The sequence below is a fragment of the Macaca mulatta genome, chromosome 14 (genome assembly GCF_049350105.2).
Source record: "Macaca mulatta isolate MMU2019108-1 chromosome 14, T2T-MMU8v2.0, whole genome shotgun sequence".
Classification (NCBI taxonomy): domain Eukaryota; kingdom Metazoa; phylum Chordata; class Mammalia; order Primates; family Cercopithecidae; genus Macaca; species Macaca mulatta.
In genome coordinates this window covers 78,102,478-78,121,150 of record NC_133419.1, presented here as the reverse complement: position 1 = coordinate 78,121,150, position 18,673 = coordinate 78,102,478, and the positions used below count along the sequence as shown (strand labels likewise).

General features: G+C 38.6%; 1 protein-coding gene across 2 annotated transcripts in view; it reads left to right on the top strand.

The window, feature by feature from the left end:
• RSF1 (remodeling and spacing factor 1) overlaps positions 1 to 18,673 on the top strand; it is a 157,999-nt gene that overhangs the window by 123,453 nt on the left and 15,873 nt on the right. For both annotated transcript variants that reach the window (XM_015115269.3, XM_077963960.1), the window contains 6 exons: positions 1,084 to 1,188; positions 3,171 to 3,250; positions 9,371 to 9,425; positions 10,704 to 10,813; positions 16,537 to 16,604; positions 17,689 to 17,896. In XM_015115269.3, the coding sequence (XP_014970755.3) occupies positions 1,084 to 1,188; positions 3,171 to 3,250; positions 9,371 to 9,425; positions 10,704 to 10,813; positions 16,537 to 16,604; positions 17,689 to 17,896 (626 nt within the window). The remainder of the gene's footprint in view (positions 1 to 1,083; positions 1,189 to 3,170; positions 3,251 to 9,370; positions 9,426 to 10,703; positions 10,814 to 16,536; positions 16,605 to 17,688; positions 17,897 to 18,673) is intronic.

Here is an 18,673-nt window from a genome sequence, read left to right as displayed (position 1 = left end):
GTTTAGTTTGTAGTATTGATGTTAATTTCTTAGTTTTGATAAATGTACCAGAGTTATATGAGGTAACAGTGTTGAAAATTGGGTGAAGGGTATATGAGAACTTTGTACCATCTTTGCAACTCTTCTGTAAATCTAAAATTATTTAAAAATAAAAGGTTTTCTTTTAAGTTAAACATTTTCGAACATACTATGTTAAGTTTTAGACCTTGGTCCTCTTAAATACCGATAAAGCAACTATAAGACTAAGTGATGTTACGAACCTTTGTATTATATCATGACGGTTCTGAATGTAGTTGTATTCTTTTTCTATACCTCATTCTCTTCCTTATTTGAATTTACATGGTAAAAAGAACCATGAGTGTTTCTTACAGGTAAGTAATTGAAATGCTGTTTAAAATGGAAATTTTTTGTGTTTTAAAAATTATGTGTGGTAGGGTAGTTTTTGATACTTGAGCTTTAAAACTTTGTTATAAAGAATATGTTGTTATAGCCTTTATGGCTATATGCTGAATGAAAAAGGATTCTAACTCTAGGTCAGAAAGGATTTGTTATTTTTAACTAAATTTTGTAGCTTAATTTTTTTTTAGGTTTTTTAAAAAATTAACATGGGCCGGGCGCGGTGGGCCCACGCCTGTAATCCCAGCACTTTGGGAGGCCGAGGTGGGTGGGTCACAAGGTCAGGAGATCAAGACCTTCCTGACCAACATGGTGAAACCCCGTCTCTACTAAAAATACAAAAATTAGCCAGGTGTCGTGGCAGGCACCTGTAGTCCCAGCTACTCAGGAGGCTGAGGCAGGCAGGAGAATGGCTTGAACCTGGGAGACGGAGGTTGCAGTGAACCAAGATTACGCCACTACACTCCTGCCTGGGCTACAGAGCAAGACTGCATCAAACAAACAAATAAATAAATAAATAAATATTGGTATGTCAGATCCCTAATCATCAGAGCTTTTTTTATTTATTAGCTTTATGCAAATAAAGAATGCTTTGCAGTATAGTACTCAGAAATACTGAAATGTCTTTAACCTAAGAGTCATTTAATTTTAGCCATAGTTAGGTTGACGTCAGTGTGGTTATTTCAGATTCTTCTGTGTGACTCTTGCGATAGTGGATACCATACTGCCTGCCTTCGCCCTCCTCTGATGATCATCCCAGATGGAGAATGGTTCTGCCCACCTTGCCAACATGTAAGACCCCGCCCACTTCTGTTTTCCTAGTCTTTGAGTTTGTATTCAAATTAATAATAACTGTTTAATAGCTACTGAATGAATATTTTTAACCTTCAAAGCAATGTGTAAATAATATTTACCTCTGTTTAGATTTCTACCTTTTATTAATAGCTTTAAGGTTTTCCTTTCTGTTTTTTTTCCAAAGCAATTATCAGAAGCCTTCTAAGTTTTGTAAAATTATGAATGGTTTTTTTTATTGTATTTGTTATAAGCACAAAAAGCACCAAGTGTAGATATGTCGAAGGAAGGATATATGTTTCTTCCTATGTATCACTTTGTTTCATCCTCTTTTTTGGTTTCTGCCTACTTTGTATTTGTCAGTAGTTTTATAGATGGTGTTATCAGGGTTAGGAGAAACATAGATTCTCTTTTTCTTCTATCTTAGGCAAATTTTTTTTGGAAGCTGAAGAATCAGGTTATTTCTGTGCTACTGTGCTCATTGGTTACTTTTCTCTCACAAACCTACTTTCATTTGCCTTAAAAATGATAGATTAGGCCAGACGCAGTGGCTCACACCTGTAATCCCAGCACTTTGGGAGGCCGAGGTGGTCGGATGGATACAAGGTCAAGAGATCGAGACCATCCTGGCCAACATGGTGAAACCCTCTCTCTACTAAAAATACAAAAATTATATAGGCGTGGTGGCACACGCCTTTAGTCCAAGCTACTCGGGAGGCTGAGGCAGGAGAATTGCTTGAACCTGGGAGACGGAGGTTGCAGTAAGCCGAGATCACGCCATTGTACTCAAGTCTGGCAACAGAGCAAGACTCTGTCTCAAAAAAAAAAAAAAAAAATGATGGATTAAGCCAGGCATGGTGACACATAGCTATAGTCCCAGCTCCTTGGAAGACTGAGGCAGGAGGATCACTCAAGGCCATGAGTTTGAGGCCAGCCTGGGCAGCATTGCAAGACCCCCATCTCTAAAAAATTTAAAAGTAGTAATAATTATTTTTTTAAAATGATAAAAGTTTGGCCAGGCATGGTGGCTCATGCCTATAATCCCAGCACTTTGGGAGGCCGAGGCAGGCAGATCACTTGAGGCCAGGAATTCAAGACCAGCCTGACCAACATGGTGATACCCCATCTCTACTAAAAGTACAAAAATTAGACAGGCATGGTGGCACACTCCTGTAATCCCCGCTACTTAGAAGGCTGAGGTACCAGAATCGCTTGAACGTGGGAGACAGAGGGTGCAGTAAGCCAAGATTGTACCACTGTAGTCCAGCCTGGGTGACAGAGTGAGATCTGTCTCAAAAAATTAAATTAAATTAAAATAATGAGCTTTATGCATTTCTGTGAAATGGACTTCTGTGGCTTAGCACAGTTTTATTATCAATTACATTTTTCAGCTCTGTTTTAACTCAGTAACTGTGTAGCATTGTTTGTATATTTTTTTCCAGTCTCTTTTTTTTTTTTAAGGATAGTCAAGTGAAGTAGTGGGAGTGGAGAAAGAACAAAAAAATCTGTAACTGGTTGTGATCAATTAGTTGTAAATACCACTGCACTCACACCAGCCCAGTCTCTTTTATTAAAAAATAGTTTTTGGCATCATTATGTTTTATCGTACATATAACCTTCTCCCTTTAAAACATCTTTGAATCTTTTTTAAAAAGTATAATCACTGTTGCATACACATATCGAACCAAATGCTATTTTAAACATTGATGATTGCCAGTAGGATAGATACAGAATGCGTTTCTTTTGGCAAAGCTGTATGTTTCTTTAACGTGTGCTTTATTTTAAAGGTACTATGCTCATCTTCTGTTCAAAGGATGCTGAGGCACCTTTTATTTGATTAAACACAAGAAAAGCTTCATTGTTCACTTACTGTGTGGTCCCTTTCTAGTTCTCAGAGCACACTACCCATGAAGTTAACATGTATGTAATAAATGATTGCTAAAAGTTGTTTAAAATGACCCTTATCTATTTTGCTTCTTCAGAAACTGCTCTGTGAAAAATTAGAGGAACAGTTGCAGGATTTGGATGTTGCCTTAAAGAAGAAAGAGCGTGCCGAACGAAGGTATTTTTATATGTGTGTTAATGTTTTGTTTGGGAATATGAGAGCAGAATTCTTTCACTGTATGGATAAATGGATCCATCTAAAACAAGGATTGGCATACTGTGGCCTGTGGGCCAAATCCAGCCTGCTTTTTGTTTTTGTACTGCCTGCTGACTGAGAATGTTTTTTATGTTTTTAAATGATTGCGGGGTAAAAACTAGAATCATATTTCATGACACATGAAAATCATATGATACTCAAATTTTATTGTCTGTGAATAAAGTTTTATTGAACACAATCTTGCTCATTTGTTTATATATTGTCTGTGGCTGCTTTTGCCCTATGACAGCAGCATTGAGTAATTGCAACAGAGACCTTATGACCTGCCATGCTTGCATGCTTATTATCTTTCCTTTTACAGGAAATGTTTGCCAACTTTTGATCTGAAGTATTTATCAGAACTAGCTGGGCATGGTGGCTCCCACCTGTAATCCCAGCACTTTGAGAAGCCGAGGCAGGCGGATCACCTGAGGTCAGCCTGGCCAACATGGTGAAACCCTGTCCCTCCTAAAAATACAAAAATTAGCTGGGCGTGGTGGCGCACACCTGTAGTCCCAACTACTCGGAGGCTGAGGCAGGAGAATCGTTGCAGTGAATGCCACTGCACTGCAACCTGGGCAAGAGTGAGACTCTGTCTCAAAATAAATAAATAAATAAATAAATAAATGAAGTATTTGTCGGAACCTTCTCTGAATAAATATTGGCCCAAGTATTGTGGAGGGTGTGTCCATAACTAAGTATTGTAGAGAATACAAGAAAACTCTAAGAACTGATCTATAATTTAGTTATCCCTGTCATCTCCTTGGGTGGGCAGCTAACATTGGTGAAATAAAGAGTATTAAATGCTGAATTGTGTCCTACTAACTATAAGAGATGCCCTCTTCTCAATATAGCATTGCAATGGTGGTCTAAAGCAGTTGGAGAAGGCTTTTTTTTTTTTTTTTTTTTTTTGAGACGGAGTCTCGCTCTGTCACCCAGACTGGAGTGCAGTGGCACAATCTCGGCTCACGGCAACCTCACGCCTCCCAGGTTCAAGTGATTCTTTTGCCTCAGCCTCCTGAGTAGCTGGGACTACAGGTGCCCGCCACCACACCTCGCTAATTTTTGTATTTTTAGTAGAGATAGGGTTTCACATTTTGGCCAGGCTAGTCTCCAACTCTTGACCTTGTGGTCCACCCGCCTCGGCCTCCCCACCCGCCTCGGCCTCCCAAAGAGCTGGGTTTACAGGTGTGAACCACCCTGCCCAGCCTGGAGAAGGGTTCTTAGATGAAGTTCTTAAGACTGAACTTGAGCTTAATCTTTAAAAGGGGATTCATAATCAGGACAATAGTTTATATTTATTTGTACCTTCTTTAATTAATCTATTTCTGCACATTCATTTTCGCCTACTGTGTACCAAACTGAAGAGGAAAGATCAAAAACAAAGCTCTTGTTTACATGGAACTCACCTTCTATTAGAGAATACAGACATATGAACCAATGATACAATAAAGTAGAAAAGTGGAGGTATATTAAAAGCAATACAAGAACATGGTGGAGGAGCATTTTAGTTCCCATAGCATTTGGGGTTCTCAGGAGAGGCATTGGAAGATAAATTGAGGTTATACTGATGAACGTATTTCAGACAAAGAGCACAAACATGAGCAAAGGCAAAGTGTAAAAGTGACAGTAGATGAGTGATAGTAGATAGATTTTTGTAAAAGCTGAGGAAGGCTAAATTGCGAATAGCTTTCCAGGCTGGGGAATTTGACTTATTCTCTATAGTAAGTGGGGCGGCCATCAAAGGAGACATAGGTAAGTATATCTTTATTTCAGGAAAAAATGCTGTGGTAACAGAAGAATGAATTAGAGTTGGGACTGTTGGAATAGCAAACCTGAGAGGCCTGAATTAGGCCAGGCATTGTGATAATAAGGTGAAGGTGTTAGGGAGAATTTTCAGAGGATTAATCTGTAGAACTTGATGCCCGTTTATACACTGGTATGATTGAGGAAATCTAAGTATTATCTCCTGATTTTACCTTCATTTGCTACTTCTTTACCTTATATCCCTTGACTCATAGTCTTGCCCTCCAAATTTAGCTTGCCTTAAGGCAATCAGCTTGTCCCTTGATCCTCTCACTTTACCTTGTGCAAAGGTGAACCATAATAATGGATTCAGCCTCCAGAATCTAAAGGTTTTGTTTTTTTTGCTACCCAGTTTGAGCACTCTGGCTCGTAATGGATGCTACTTAGTTTAAAGGCAAGTTAATCTCTCAAATTGACTAGGACACAAAAGTACTTTGAATTGAGAAATGCTAGGTTATTTCTTTCTTTCTTTTTTTTGAACACAGGGTCTCACTATGTTGCCCAGGCTGGTCTTGGAACTCCTGGGCTCAAGGGATGCTCCTGCCCCAACCTCCCGAGTAGCAGGGACTACAGGTGCCCATCACCACACCCAGCTAAACCCTGGGTTATTTCCATAAACTGCTTGTGTTTCAGATATTTGGAATATCTTCCAAGAACATTTTAAAAAATAAAGAATGATCCTGTATGAAATTACTAGGACTATTTTGATGTGCTGTTTCTCTTGTTTTTATTTTTGACACTGCAAAAGATATAACTAAAGATATTTAAATTAAATCACAAATAAAAACTAGATTTTTCCTTTGCCTCCATCTTGCTCAAAACTGCTTATCCTTTTCAGAAATTAGTGGTTTTCCCATGTCCTGAAGCTGATTTGTCTCAGAAACGTAGATAGCTAATAGGCTCACCGACTAAGGAAGAGAGTTTTGTTTTGTTTTATTTTGAGACGGAGTCTCACTGTGTCACCTAGACTGGAGTTCAGGTGCAGTGGTGAAGTCTCAGCTCACTGCAACTTCCACCTCATGGGCTCAAGCAATTCTCCTGCCTCAGCCTCCCGAGTAGCTGGGATTGCAGGCATGCACCACAATGCCCAGCTAATTTTTTTGTATTTTTAGTAGAGACGGGGATTTCACTATGTTGGCCAGGCTGGTCTTGAACTCCTGACCTCAAGTGATCTACCTACTTTGGCCTCGCAAAGTGCTGGGATTACAGTCATGAGCCACTACTCCCAGCTGAGAATGTATTCTTTCTAAAAGCCAAGAATGTAAACCACTAAGAATGTCTTATCTGCTTATTCTTTGGAGCCCTTTGATGCATATACCATTTATATGTGTAAAAGCCTGGTGAAAACTTTTGACAACAGCCTCATATACTATAGGATATGCCACTGCAATTACGAAATATTTTGATTTTTAGAAATTGATGTTTTAAAGTATGCCACAATATTTGTTTATATTACTGTCTCCAATTTACTAGTTCCTTTACTTTCTCTCCTACTCCAGGTAATCCTCTTTTTTTAAATGGCGTCTTTTTTATTTTTTGGAGACAGAGCCTCGCTTTGTCATCCAGGCTAGAGTGCAGTGGTGCTATCACTGCAACCTCTGCCTCCCACCTTCAAGCAATCCTCCCACCTCAGCCTCCTGAGTAGCTTGGACCACAGGCACACACCACATACCTGACTAATTTTTGTATTTTTTTAGTACAGATAGGGTTTTGCCATGTTGGCCAGGTTGGTCTTGAACGCCTAGCCTCAAGTGATCTGCCCACCTTGGCCTCCCAAAACTATGGGTTTACAGGCGTGAGCTACCACACCCAGCTTTAAATGTCATCCTTTAAGAGGACATCTGTAATTATGATTTTATATCACATTCTAAGTTCTCAGATTGTGTATAGAAAGGAGAGGAAAGTTACTGTTACAGGAAGACCAGCCTGACACAGAGCTGGTTAACCAATTGTTGTTGGTGTTTGCTGATTCTCCCTAATAATCTGGATAACAAAGCTGTTGCTGTTTATAGTTCCTAGAATACTTGTATGTGTGTGTGTGCATGTATACACACACGTATATATGAATCTTAGGAGCTCTAAACAGCAAAATATGTGTGTTTCTAAAATAAATACTAGCTGTAAATTCTAGCCATCGTCGTTCAGTTTTCTAAAGTAAGCACTTATATTCACTTCTAAAAAATCTGTGAAATAACTTATTTAGCATTCATCCTAGCAGCTTAGAGCCGTACTTACTCCCTGTGTTGTAATACAAGAGCATTTTACTCCCTATTTACTCCCTAAGCAACCCCTCTTTATGCATTCATTCAACATTTAAGCAACATGTATTGGGTACCTACTTTATGCCAATGAGTGTAATCAAATGAGGAAGTATATAATGTGGTCTTTACCTTAGAGGTCTCTACAGTCTTGTGGAAAAGAGGGATGGATGTACATTTCAGTGAGTATTTAGTGGCTAACGAGCAACTGTCTACAGACCTGATGGTGTGATGCTCTGTGATGTTTTAGAAGTCCACTGAATGATTTCTAAACATACTGGTTTTAATAGCATCACAATCTATCTCTAAAAAGACCATGAATATTCTTGTTAGAAGGGCACTAAAGGCTGCACTCTAAAAGACCTAGCCAGCTGGATACATTAATATCCTTATATAAGGAACATTACAAGCAGAGGGAGACAGAATGGTTACTATTTCAGTTCAGTTCAATTTAACATACAGAGGCATGTCGGAGCTCAGCTGTCCTTGAATTGGATTAACTTTCAGAGAACCAGGGAAAACACCTGCATTTTTTTTTTTTGTAAATAAGAGACAGGGTCTCACTCTTGATACCCAGGCTGGAGTGCAGTGGCGTGATCAAAACTCACTGCAACCTCAAACTCCTGAGTTCAAGTAATCTTCCCATCTCAGCCTTCTGAGTAACTGGGACAATAGTGTGTGCCACCATACCTGGCCAATTTTTATTTTTTTAATTTTTATAGAAACAGGCGTCTCACTATGTTGCCCAGCTGGTCTTGAATTCCTAGTGTCAAGGGACCTTGTGCCTCGGATTACAGGCATGAGCCACCACACCCATCCATCCTGCTGGTTTTTTATATATAATTTAATTAAAATCAGCAAAGGTTTGTTTCTTGGAAATTAAACTATGGAGATGTCATTGGCTCAAGTCTTCATTTCCTGGCTATAGTTATCTTCAGTTATGGCCTTCTAGAGCAGAGCTATATGTCTGCATTGCTTTCTTCTCTTTCAATAGGAAGGAATGAATGCTCTCAGTGTCATTCACTGGGACCTTGATAAGGTTTTGTTTACATAATTTTTATAGCAATATTTATTACCATGAGATTATAAATGTTAATACATACACCCGAAATATTACTAAAAACTTTCTCCAGCATAACAAAGGTCTAATTTGTCTAATCAAAGGTGGCTTTCCATCTAATCATATCAACTCGTCATAGCATAACTCTTTATGAAGTTGCTTGTCTTATTTCAGTTATAGGTTTTATTTGACCAATGTAAGTCATTTCTGAAAGATATTGTTATATTGTTATCTTAACCCTAGGAAATGTTGAGCTCCCCACACATACTAATACTATATTAAAGTTTTATACTTAATAGCTAACATGGTTAGCTGGGCGCGGTTGTGGGCACCTGTAGTCCCAGCTACTCGGGAGGCTGAGGCAGGAGAATGGCGTGAACCCGGGAGGCGGAGCTTGCAGTGAGCCGAGATCGCGCCACTGCACTCCAGCCTGGGCGACAGAGCGAGACTCCGTCTCAAAAAAAAAAAAAAAATAGCTAACATGGGCCAGGAGCAGTGGTCACGCCTATAAGCCCAGCACTTTGAGAGGCCAAGGTGGGTGGAATTTGAGACCAGGAATTTTGAGACCAGCCTGGCCAACATGGCAAAACCCCATCTCTACTAAAAATACAAAAATTATCTGGTTGTGGTGGCGCTCACCTGTAATCCCAGCTACTTGGGAGGCTGAGGCAGGAGAATCACTTGAACCTGGGAAGTGGAGGTTGCAGTGAGCTGAGATTGCACCACCGCACTCCAGCCTGGGCAAGAGAGTGAGACCTTGTCTCTAAATAAATAAGTAAATAATAGCTAACATTTCTGTGACTTACCCTCTGCTATTAACATGAAATTGTAATTTTAACATTGTGTGTATTCGTGATGTTTATGTAACAATTTTATTTTCAGCAAATCTCATGTATTTTGTTTGTTTTTCACCTAAAGAAAAGAACGCTTGGTGTATGTTGGTATCAGTATTGAAAACATCATTCCTCCACAAGTAAGTTTCTGATTTGTAATATTTTTAAATGGGAGATTGTCATAATGCTCTAAAATTTTACCCACCTTATGTAATGTTAGTGGTTTTAATTTACTTTGAGAAGGAGTTTCATTCTTGTCATCCAGACTGAAGTGCAATGGCACGTAATCTCTGCTCACTGCAGTGTCTGCCTCCTAGGTTCAAGCAATTCTCCTGCCTCAGCCTCCTGAGTAGCCAGGATTACAGGTGTCCGCCACCACACCTGGCTAATTTTTGTATTTTTAGTAGAGACAGGATTTCACCATGTTGGCCAGGCTGGTCTTGAACTCCTGACATCAGGTGATCCGCCCGTCTCAGTCTCCCAAAGTGCTGGGATTATAGGTGTGAGCCACTGTGCCTGGATGGTGGTTTTAAATCTATGATATACTAGTATTAAAAATGGAAATTTAAGACCTTTGAGAAATCACCCATAATCCCTCATGATTGAAATTTTATGTATGCAGGTGACTCCAAAATGTGATATCACATCTAAACTAAACTTACGGCTTTTACCTTTGGAGTATGTTTCCTGTTTTTACGCTGAACTTTATAATGTGTTGTTAGCTTGTTTTGCATGCTGTTTATGTAAAATGACTAAAGAATAGTTAGGAGAGATTTGATTTTTAATTTTTACTTTGGGGATTGTTGAAAACTTCAGTTTGTATTGTTCATCACAGTTTGGGTTTTTTGAAGGATTACCTTTGTTTTGCATTTATTAGTCTAATTTATAACTAAGGTGTATATATCATGAGTGAAAGTGCATATAATGTGGTTTTGTAATTTACATAGTTTGTAAATTTTTGTAATTTGTAAAAATGTGTATAAGTAATTTCATTCCGGCTTAATTAAATCACAAGCTTAAATGGCCTGTCAAGTTACTTCCTTGAGTAGCAACCCCTTTCTTCTAAATCTTTCATTCGGGCAGCATACCTGTTGAACATCTTCTGTTGCAAGTTTATTTGTTAAAAGATGTATCAGTGGAAAAAATTCATCATGACTGTTTTAAAACAAGTACTGGTTGTAAACTCACAAAAGCATAAGAATTTTAATACAGAAGGATTTCATCCTTTAATCACCAGCATTCTTTTTAATCTGTATACTCGATGTTGCCATGTTTATTCACTTCTGGAGGGAATCATCTCGAACTTTTTCAAACCTTTCACATGTGCTACCTAGATGGAGATTACAAAACTGTTTATCCCAAGGAACTTTATTCTGTCATAAGGAATAACCTCGATGCTTATTATCATATTTTTTAAGGAGCCGGACTTTTCTGAAGATCAAGAAGAAAAGAAAAAAGATTCCAAAAAATCCAAAGCAAACTTGCTTGAAAGGAGGTCAACAAGAACAAGGAAATGTATAAGTTACAGGTATGAAATGTGTGGAAATGTCTACAGTGAAAGAGGATTTATTTTGCAAGTACACAGCATGATCCAGAAGTATATGCTTTTCCTATCATGCTGATTATTAGCAGTTGTATATATATATTTCTTGCCTTCTATTTTTAGTCATATAATTTTTTTTCTTTTTTTTTTTTTTCTTTTTTTTTTTTTGAGACTGAGTCTCGCTCTTGTTGCCCAGGCTGAAGTGCAATGGCACGATCTCAGCTCACTGCAACCTCCACCTCCCGGGTTCAAGTGATTCCCCTGCCTCAGCCTCCCAAGTAGCTGGGATTACAGGTGCCCACCACCACGCCCGGGTAATTTCTTTTGTATTTTTCATAGAGACGGGTTTCACCATGTTGGCCAGGCTGATCTCGAACGCCTGACCTCAGGTGATTTGCCCTCCTCAGCCTCCCAAAGTGCTGAGATTATAGCCGTGAGCTACCACACCCGGCCTAGTCATAGAATTTTAGAGCAGAGTGATCTTTTCCAAATGTAAATCTGTTTGTGTCATCCTCTTTTGCTTTAATATAGTTTGTCAGATTTCCATAGCTCTTGGGATAAGGATTGTTCCTTTTTTTTTTTTTTCCCGAGATGGAGTCTTGCATTGCCACCAGTCTGGAGTACAGTGGCGCCATCTCCACTCACTGCAACCTCCACCTCTCGGGTTCAAGCAATTCTCGTGCCTCAGCCTCCCAAGTAGCTGGGACTACAGGCGCCCGCCACCACGCCCAGCTAAATTTTGTATTTTTAGTAGAGATGAGGTTTCACCATGTTGGCCAGGATGGTCTCAATCTCTTGACCTTGTAATCCACCTGCTTCAGCCTCCCAAAGTGCTGGGATTACAGGCGTGAGCCACCACACCTGGCCAAGCATTGATACTTTTAACACGGCCAGTAAGGCACTGCATAGTCTCATCTCTACTTCCCTCTCCAACTCTGTCTTATCACATTCTCCCTTACACTGTCTGCATTTGCTGCATCTCCTTTTAGTCCATTTGTACATACTGTTTACCTGCACTTTCCTTTTCAGTTTCAGCTTGTTAACCTCCTCTATGTGAAATCCCCCCATTATATGCCTTCATAGCAACCAGTTCTTTTCCCTGAAAGCACTTATAATTGTAATGAATGTGGTTGTGATGACTTACTAACATTTTTCATCATCACTAGATTGTTAGCGTGAAGGTAAGGACTATGTCTCTTTTACATGGACTTGTGTCCCCTATACCTAGCATAGTGCTGACAGATAATTAATGCTTCATTAGTACCTAGTGAAAGAATCAGTAAATATTACCTGGTTTACCTTTTAACACCAAAGACACCAGAAAAGGAAATTTTTCCATGGTCATTGTTAGTAGCTAATCCTAGAAACCGTATCTTCTAAAACCCTATCTTCCAGCCTAGTGTTCTTTCCACTAAATCATGCTGTCTTATTCAAATAATAAATAAATTATATGTTAGTTATTTTAGATCATTTTTCAGCCTACAGCTTCTAAAATCTGGGATAACACCAAAGCAGTTTTTTAACTTGAATAACTGGAAATGGAAAAGGAAAACAGTGGATTTTATAAAACTCTTAACTTTGAACTTGCTTCTTATTTATAAACTTACATCAGTAATCATGGAGGAATTTGCCTCTATTGTTAGTGTTAAAACTTTATAAAAATATGGTAGAATCAGTTAGGGTAAAATCTCATATACACGGGAATAGTGCCCATCCTAGTCTTTAAAAAAACACTTCAAAAAATAAAAAGTATTCTTCTATATGTATGAAGTCAAAGCTGACAGATGGAAAGTGCAAATGTAAAGTCAGTTCTGCTGCAACATAACATGTATTTTTAAAAATCACCATGCTGTGCAAAATTATACAGGAAAAACCTTAGGGATTATGGAAAATATGGGGTTAGAGACATACATTAAAGACTTCATTGGCAATGCATTAAAAAAGATAGGAATATACTAAAAATGAGAGCACCATTTGACATATGTTAAATAAGTAAGAAATACATAAATACTACATTAACTATGGCGTTTTATACTGAGAAAAGACCTGAAGCTTGTCTGTGGAAGCAGAGAATTGCAGTTTGTAAATTATGATGTGGTGGCAGAAGGAGGTTTATCTGAAATCAGAAAAGTGTAACATCACATGCAAAAGGCTATAGTTTATAACACATAGTGAACTGATGTTACTGGTAGATGTCTTGGGTATGTGTGTTTTGTATATTGCTGTGCAACTCAGTTCAGCTAGGTGCAGTTTTCTGCGTTCACCTAGCGTTTCTCACAAATGAAATTGCACATAAATTGGCTGGGCATGGTGGCTTACACTTGAAATCCCAGTACTTTGGGAAACTGAGGCAGGAAGATCATTTCAGTCCAGAAGTTCAAGACCATCCTGGGCATCATAGACTCTGTAAGAGAGAGGATGGCGGGGAGGAGGGAAGGAAAGGAAGGGAAGAAAGAAGGGGAGGAAGGAAATTGCACATAAGCATGTACGAATGAAATACGTATCATGTTTGAGTTGTTTTGTAATATGTCAGTCATTTTGGAACTAGGTAGAGTATAAAATAAATGCATTACATAATACATTTTATACGAAAAAACATAGTTTACCCTAAATTCCTATTTTACTCGTATATAATTTTAGAGCTTAAAGGGATAATCTGTGTTAATCCACCATCACAGATGAGACAACCAAGACCAAGGGAATATAGATACATGGAGTGTTGTGTTCAGAAATCTTTTATCTGATTATCTTTTATCTGCATCTGGGATATAAATCAAGACTGTTTAGTTGCATTAAAAATGACTTAGATTATCATTAAGGCAAGAGTGGAATGTTTCATTCTTTCTGAAATAGTTTCAGATACCTGAAGTTCTGATGGTCTTTGATTTTAGCAAACAAATTTCTCAGTAAGAAAGTAGTCACTCAAAGAAATAGGTTATTATGCGACCTTACAGCTGCACCCTATCCTCAGGACAAATGCTGTTTTCAGTTAACTTTGCATCTGGCATCTGGCTTTATCTGTATCTGCTATTCTACCCTAATGAATGGATGTGCTGAGTTTTACTTTCTCAGAACTTAAGAAAAATCCGCACTACAGCTACCAGAATGTTTCTCAAAATATGCAGTTGTGAAAAATTGGAAATAAACTGTTTTGACTAAATATGGTACATGTGTAAGATGAGATACTATGCAGCCAGTAAAAATTACATTGTAAAAGAAGAGCTCTCCATCTGAAATTTATGAGTCCTTTGAAATTATATATTCTAACTATGAAGGCCGGATATTTAGTTTTTAGAGATGGGGTCTTGTTATGTTGCCTAGACTGGACTCCCAACTCGTGGGCTCAAGCCATCCAGCTGCCTCAGACACCCAAGTAGTTGGGACTATGGACTCAAGCCATCCTACTGGCTTGACCTCCCAAGTAGCTGGGACTATGGGTTTATACAACCACTCCCAGCCTCCAGCTTTTAGTCTTTTTTTCTTTTTTTGAGACAGGGTTTCACTCTGTCGCACAGACTGGAGTGCAGTGGCATGATCACAGCTCACTGCAGCCTGGAACACCTATGCACAAGCAGTCCTATTGCCTCAGCTTCCCAAAGTGCTAGGACTACAGGCACACATCACCATACCTGGCTAATGTTTTTAATTTTTAATTTTTGTAGATAACAGGGTCTCACCATATAGCCCAGACTGGTCTCAAGCTCCTGGGCTCAAGTTATACTCCTGCCTCAGCCTGCCAAGAGTGCTGAGCCACTGCACCCAGCCCCAGCTTTTAGTTTTGATGCAGTTGTTAATCCATTGTGTGCTCGTAATCTCACCCTCTTCAATATAATATACTCTGGTGATGGAAGTGTTCTATTTCTTTGATGTCTGATGTGGCCGTAGCCATATGTGACTATTAAATACTTGAATCATATCTAGTGAGGAACAGAATTTTAAATTTTAATGAATTTAAATATAAATAGCCACACCTAGTAATTACCATTTTTAGCATAGTTTTAAACAAGTTACTTCATAACTTGTTTTGAGATTTGGCTGAGCCCTGAAGTAAAAGGCATTTTATATGTGAAGAAATCTTAGGAATCCTTTAGTCTTGATCCTTTTCTTTAAGTCAAGGTAAACAGCTTCAAGAAGTACTTTTACCTAGTTCTAAAATTTTAACCTTTCATGTATGAATTTTAGTAATAATATAATTTTCAATAGCAGTAATAATATAGCCCTATTATTGGGACTTTTTTTTTTTTTTTTTGAGACAGGGTCTCACTCTGTCCCCCAGGCTGGAGTGCAATGGTGCAATCTTGGCTTACTGCATCCCCTGCCTCTTGGGCTCAAGCAATCCTCTTGTCTCGGCCCCTCAAGTAGCTGGAACTACAGGCACACACCAGCTAATTTTTTGTATTCTTTATAGAGACGGGGGTTCACCATGTTGCCCAGGCTGGTCTTGAACTCCTGGTCTCAAGTGATCTACCTGCCTTGGCCTCCCAGAGTGTTGAGATTACAGATGTAAACCACTGTGCCTAGACATATTATTAGGACTTAATAGCATTTATGGAACTGTAATTTTATTTTACTTACTTTGCCATGTGATTTGTATAATTAGGAGTTGGCAAATTATGGCCTGTGGGCCCAATTCAGCTCACTTCTAGTTTTTGTACAACGTGACCTCAAAGTGGTTTTTATAAATGCTTCAAAAAAAGGATCAAAAGAAAAATAATATCCTGTGAAAATTATATGGAAATTACCTATAATTCAAATTTTAATGCTTATAAAGTTTTATTGAAACACATTTGTATCATTTACTTACATGTTGTCTGTAGCTGCTTTGCACTACAGTAGCAGAGTTGAGTAGTTACAACAGAGACTGCATTGTCTGAAAAGCCTAAAATATTTATTATCTGGCCCTTTATAAAAATTTTTGCTGACATTGTCTCAGTCCAATTTGACTGCTATCACAAAGTAACCGTAAACTGGATAACCTCTAATCAACAGAAATTTATTTCTCACGGTTCTAGAAGCTAGGGAGTCCAAGGTCAAGGCACTGGCAGGTATGGTGTCTGGTGAGGGCCTGCTTTCTGGTTCATAGATGGCACCTTCTAGGGTGTTCTTAATCACAGAAGGGATGAGGGGACTCTTTAGGGTAGACCTAATGCCTAGTGAAGGCCTTCTCCTTCATAGATGGCCATCTTCACTGTAACCCCATATGGTGGAAGAAACAAAGGGTCTCTCTCTGGCTTCTTTTATATGGGCACTAATCTTATACATGAGGGCTCTGCCAAAGACCCCACCTCCTAATACCATCACCTTGAGATTTATTATTTCAACATGTGAATTTTGAGGGGACATAAACAATCAGACAGTAACAGACATCTGCTAAAGGTATTCTTTAAAAATAAAAGGCCGCTGGGTGCGGTGGCCCACGCCTGTAATCCCAGCACTTGGATCACGAGGTCAAGAGATGCAGACCATTCTGGCCAAATGGTGAAACCCTGTCTCTACTAAAAGTACAAAAATTAGCTAGGTGTGGTGGCACATGCCTGTAGTCGCAGGTACTCGGGAGGCAGAGGTTGCAATGAACCGAGATGGTGCCACTGCACTCCAGCCTGGCGACAGAACAAGACTCCATCTCAAAAATAAATAAATAAATAAAAATAATTAAACAAAAAAAAAAGCCAGGACAGGCTATAATGTGATCATTGTATATATTTTAGATTTGATGAGTTTGATGAAGCAATTGATGAAGCTATTGAAGATGATATCAAAGAGGCCGATGGAGGAGGTATGTGTTTGTCATTCTCTCTTCTTCATAGAACTCTGCCAAGAAGTTCATTCAGGTGCCAAATTAGGGCAGTGAGCATATTTTTTTATTCTCTTTCCCAGTGTGTATTATGATTAGTACTGATGTTAGTTGTCTCAGATTTAGAGTAATTTTTGGACACGATGTCAGTGTATAGACTCAGATCTTATTAATTACTTTTAAAGCAGTTTTGTTTTACAACCTGATATAAAACATTGATGTTCCTACATAGGTTAAAAAATTTACTTCTGATTCCATATAGAAAACTGAGGAAACTTTTGTGTTGTCTTTGAGACTACGAAGTCTCAACAATTATGGATAATCAGAACCAAAATAATTTAAACCAAAATTTAAGTTAACCTATTAAAAATTGGTTTCTTAGTTTCATAGTCTTTAGTAAGTGGCATTAAAATAGAAGAACTTGAAGGTAATTTAATTAAAGCACTATTAGCCAATGCTCCAATATGGAACATTCTGGTTTCTACTTAGTTATTATGAAAACTCTGGAAAAGATTGATAAGTAGGTCGTTTAAGGCTTTTCCAGAAATGTTTGTCTTGTTTACATCTTTGCTGCTGAATTCTCACTTTTTCTGTCCTGCAAACACTGTTTTTAAAAACTCTATTGGCCTCTTTCTAAAGCCTTGTCCAAAAGACAGCTTTCAAGAAGAGATTCTTGAGTGACTGCTCATAGGTATGAGGTTTCTTTTTTGGGTGATGAAAATGTTCTGGAGTGAGTTAGTGGTGATGGTTGCACAGCTTTGTGACTATACTGAAAACCTCTGAATCGCACACTTTAAGAGGGTGAATATTATGGTGTGTGAATTATATAAAAATTTAAAAAACAAGAGGTTCCCTACGTAGTAAACTTCTATTCAGTAGGATAAACGAATGCTAAAACTCTGAGACCTCTGTCAGCTGAAGTCATGAGAAAACTGCGTATTTGTAGGAAGAAAATAAAGAAATGAAGAGCTACTAAGCATGAATAAGGACTGTCTCTAGAAATTAAAGGGAAGCTTTTAATAAACACATATTTTTCTCTCCCTGAACTTCCCTCCTCCAAACTCAGGAGTTGGCCGAGGAAAAGATATCTCCACCATCACAGGTCATCGTGGGAAAGACATCTCTACTATTTTGGATGAAGAAAGAAAAGAAAATAAACGACCCCAGAGGGCAGCTGCTGCTCGAAGGAAGAAACGCCGGCGGTTAAACGATCTGGACAGTGACAGCAACCTGGATGAAGAAGAGAGCGAGGACGAATTCAAGATCAGTGATGGGTGCGTGGTCTCCCATTAGACCCCAATCCCTAGATACCAGCAGGAACAGGACTGGGCTAGCAGAGAGGCTTGCCCGTGCCGTGATGAGGGTTTTCTTCTTCATGTCCATAGACTAGATCTGTTTATTTTCGGGATATTTAAAGCAGATTCGAGAATACTAATTTTGGCCCGTTTTTAAAATTTAGAACAGAAAATAGATTTATGGTTGTTTAACATTCAAAATTATATTTAAATTTTACTGACTACAATTAAACTTTGATTTGTCAAGAGCTTTCTCTGTACCTCTGTGCCACCTTCTGCCAGGTCTGTGAGGGGTTTCCAGTCCTATGCGAAAAATAAATAAGTAATTAGATATTATCCTCTCATGACTCATAGGAGTTGGACTTGGGACAGGTAATCCAGTATAGAAGATCAAGAAAGGCTTCTTTGCAGAGTTGAAATTGAAACAATATTGCAGAGTTTCTCCTTTCAGATTATTAGAAGAGGAAACAAGCATATAAACCACAAAAAAAAGTCGTTCTGCGTAACTGCTACTAAAATACAGGGAAAGATAAATTAGGGTACAGAGGAAAGTTGGCTTAAAAGTAAAGCTTGATCTTAAATTTGAAGAATAAATATTTGGAATCAACAAGTGTGGGACTAAAAGCAGGATAAGATAAAGGTATTATAAGCATAGAAGTTTTATGTCCAAGACAGCAAGCCATAAAATGTCATGGAATGTTTGGGAAACTCCTGTTGGCTCAGGATAGCCGGAATAAGGGGATGAAGTAGAGAGTG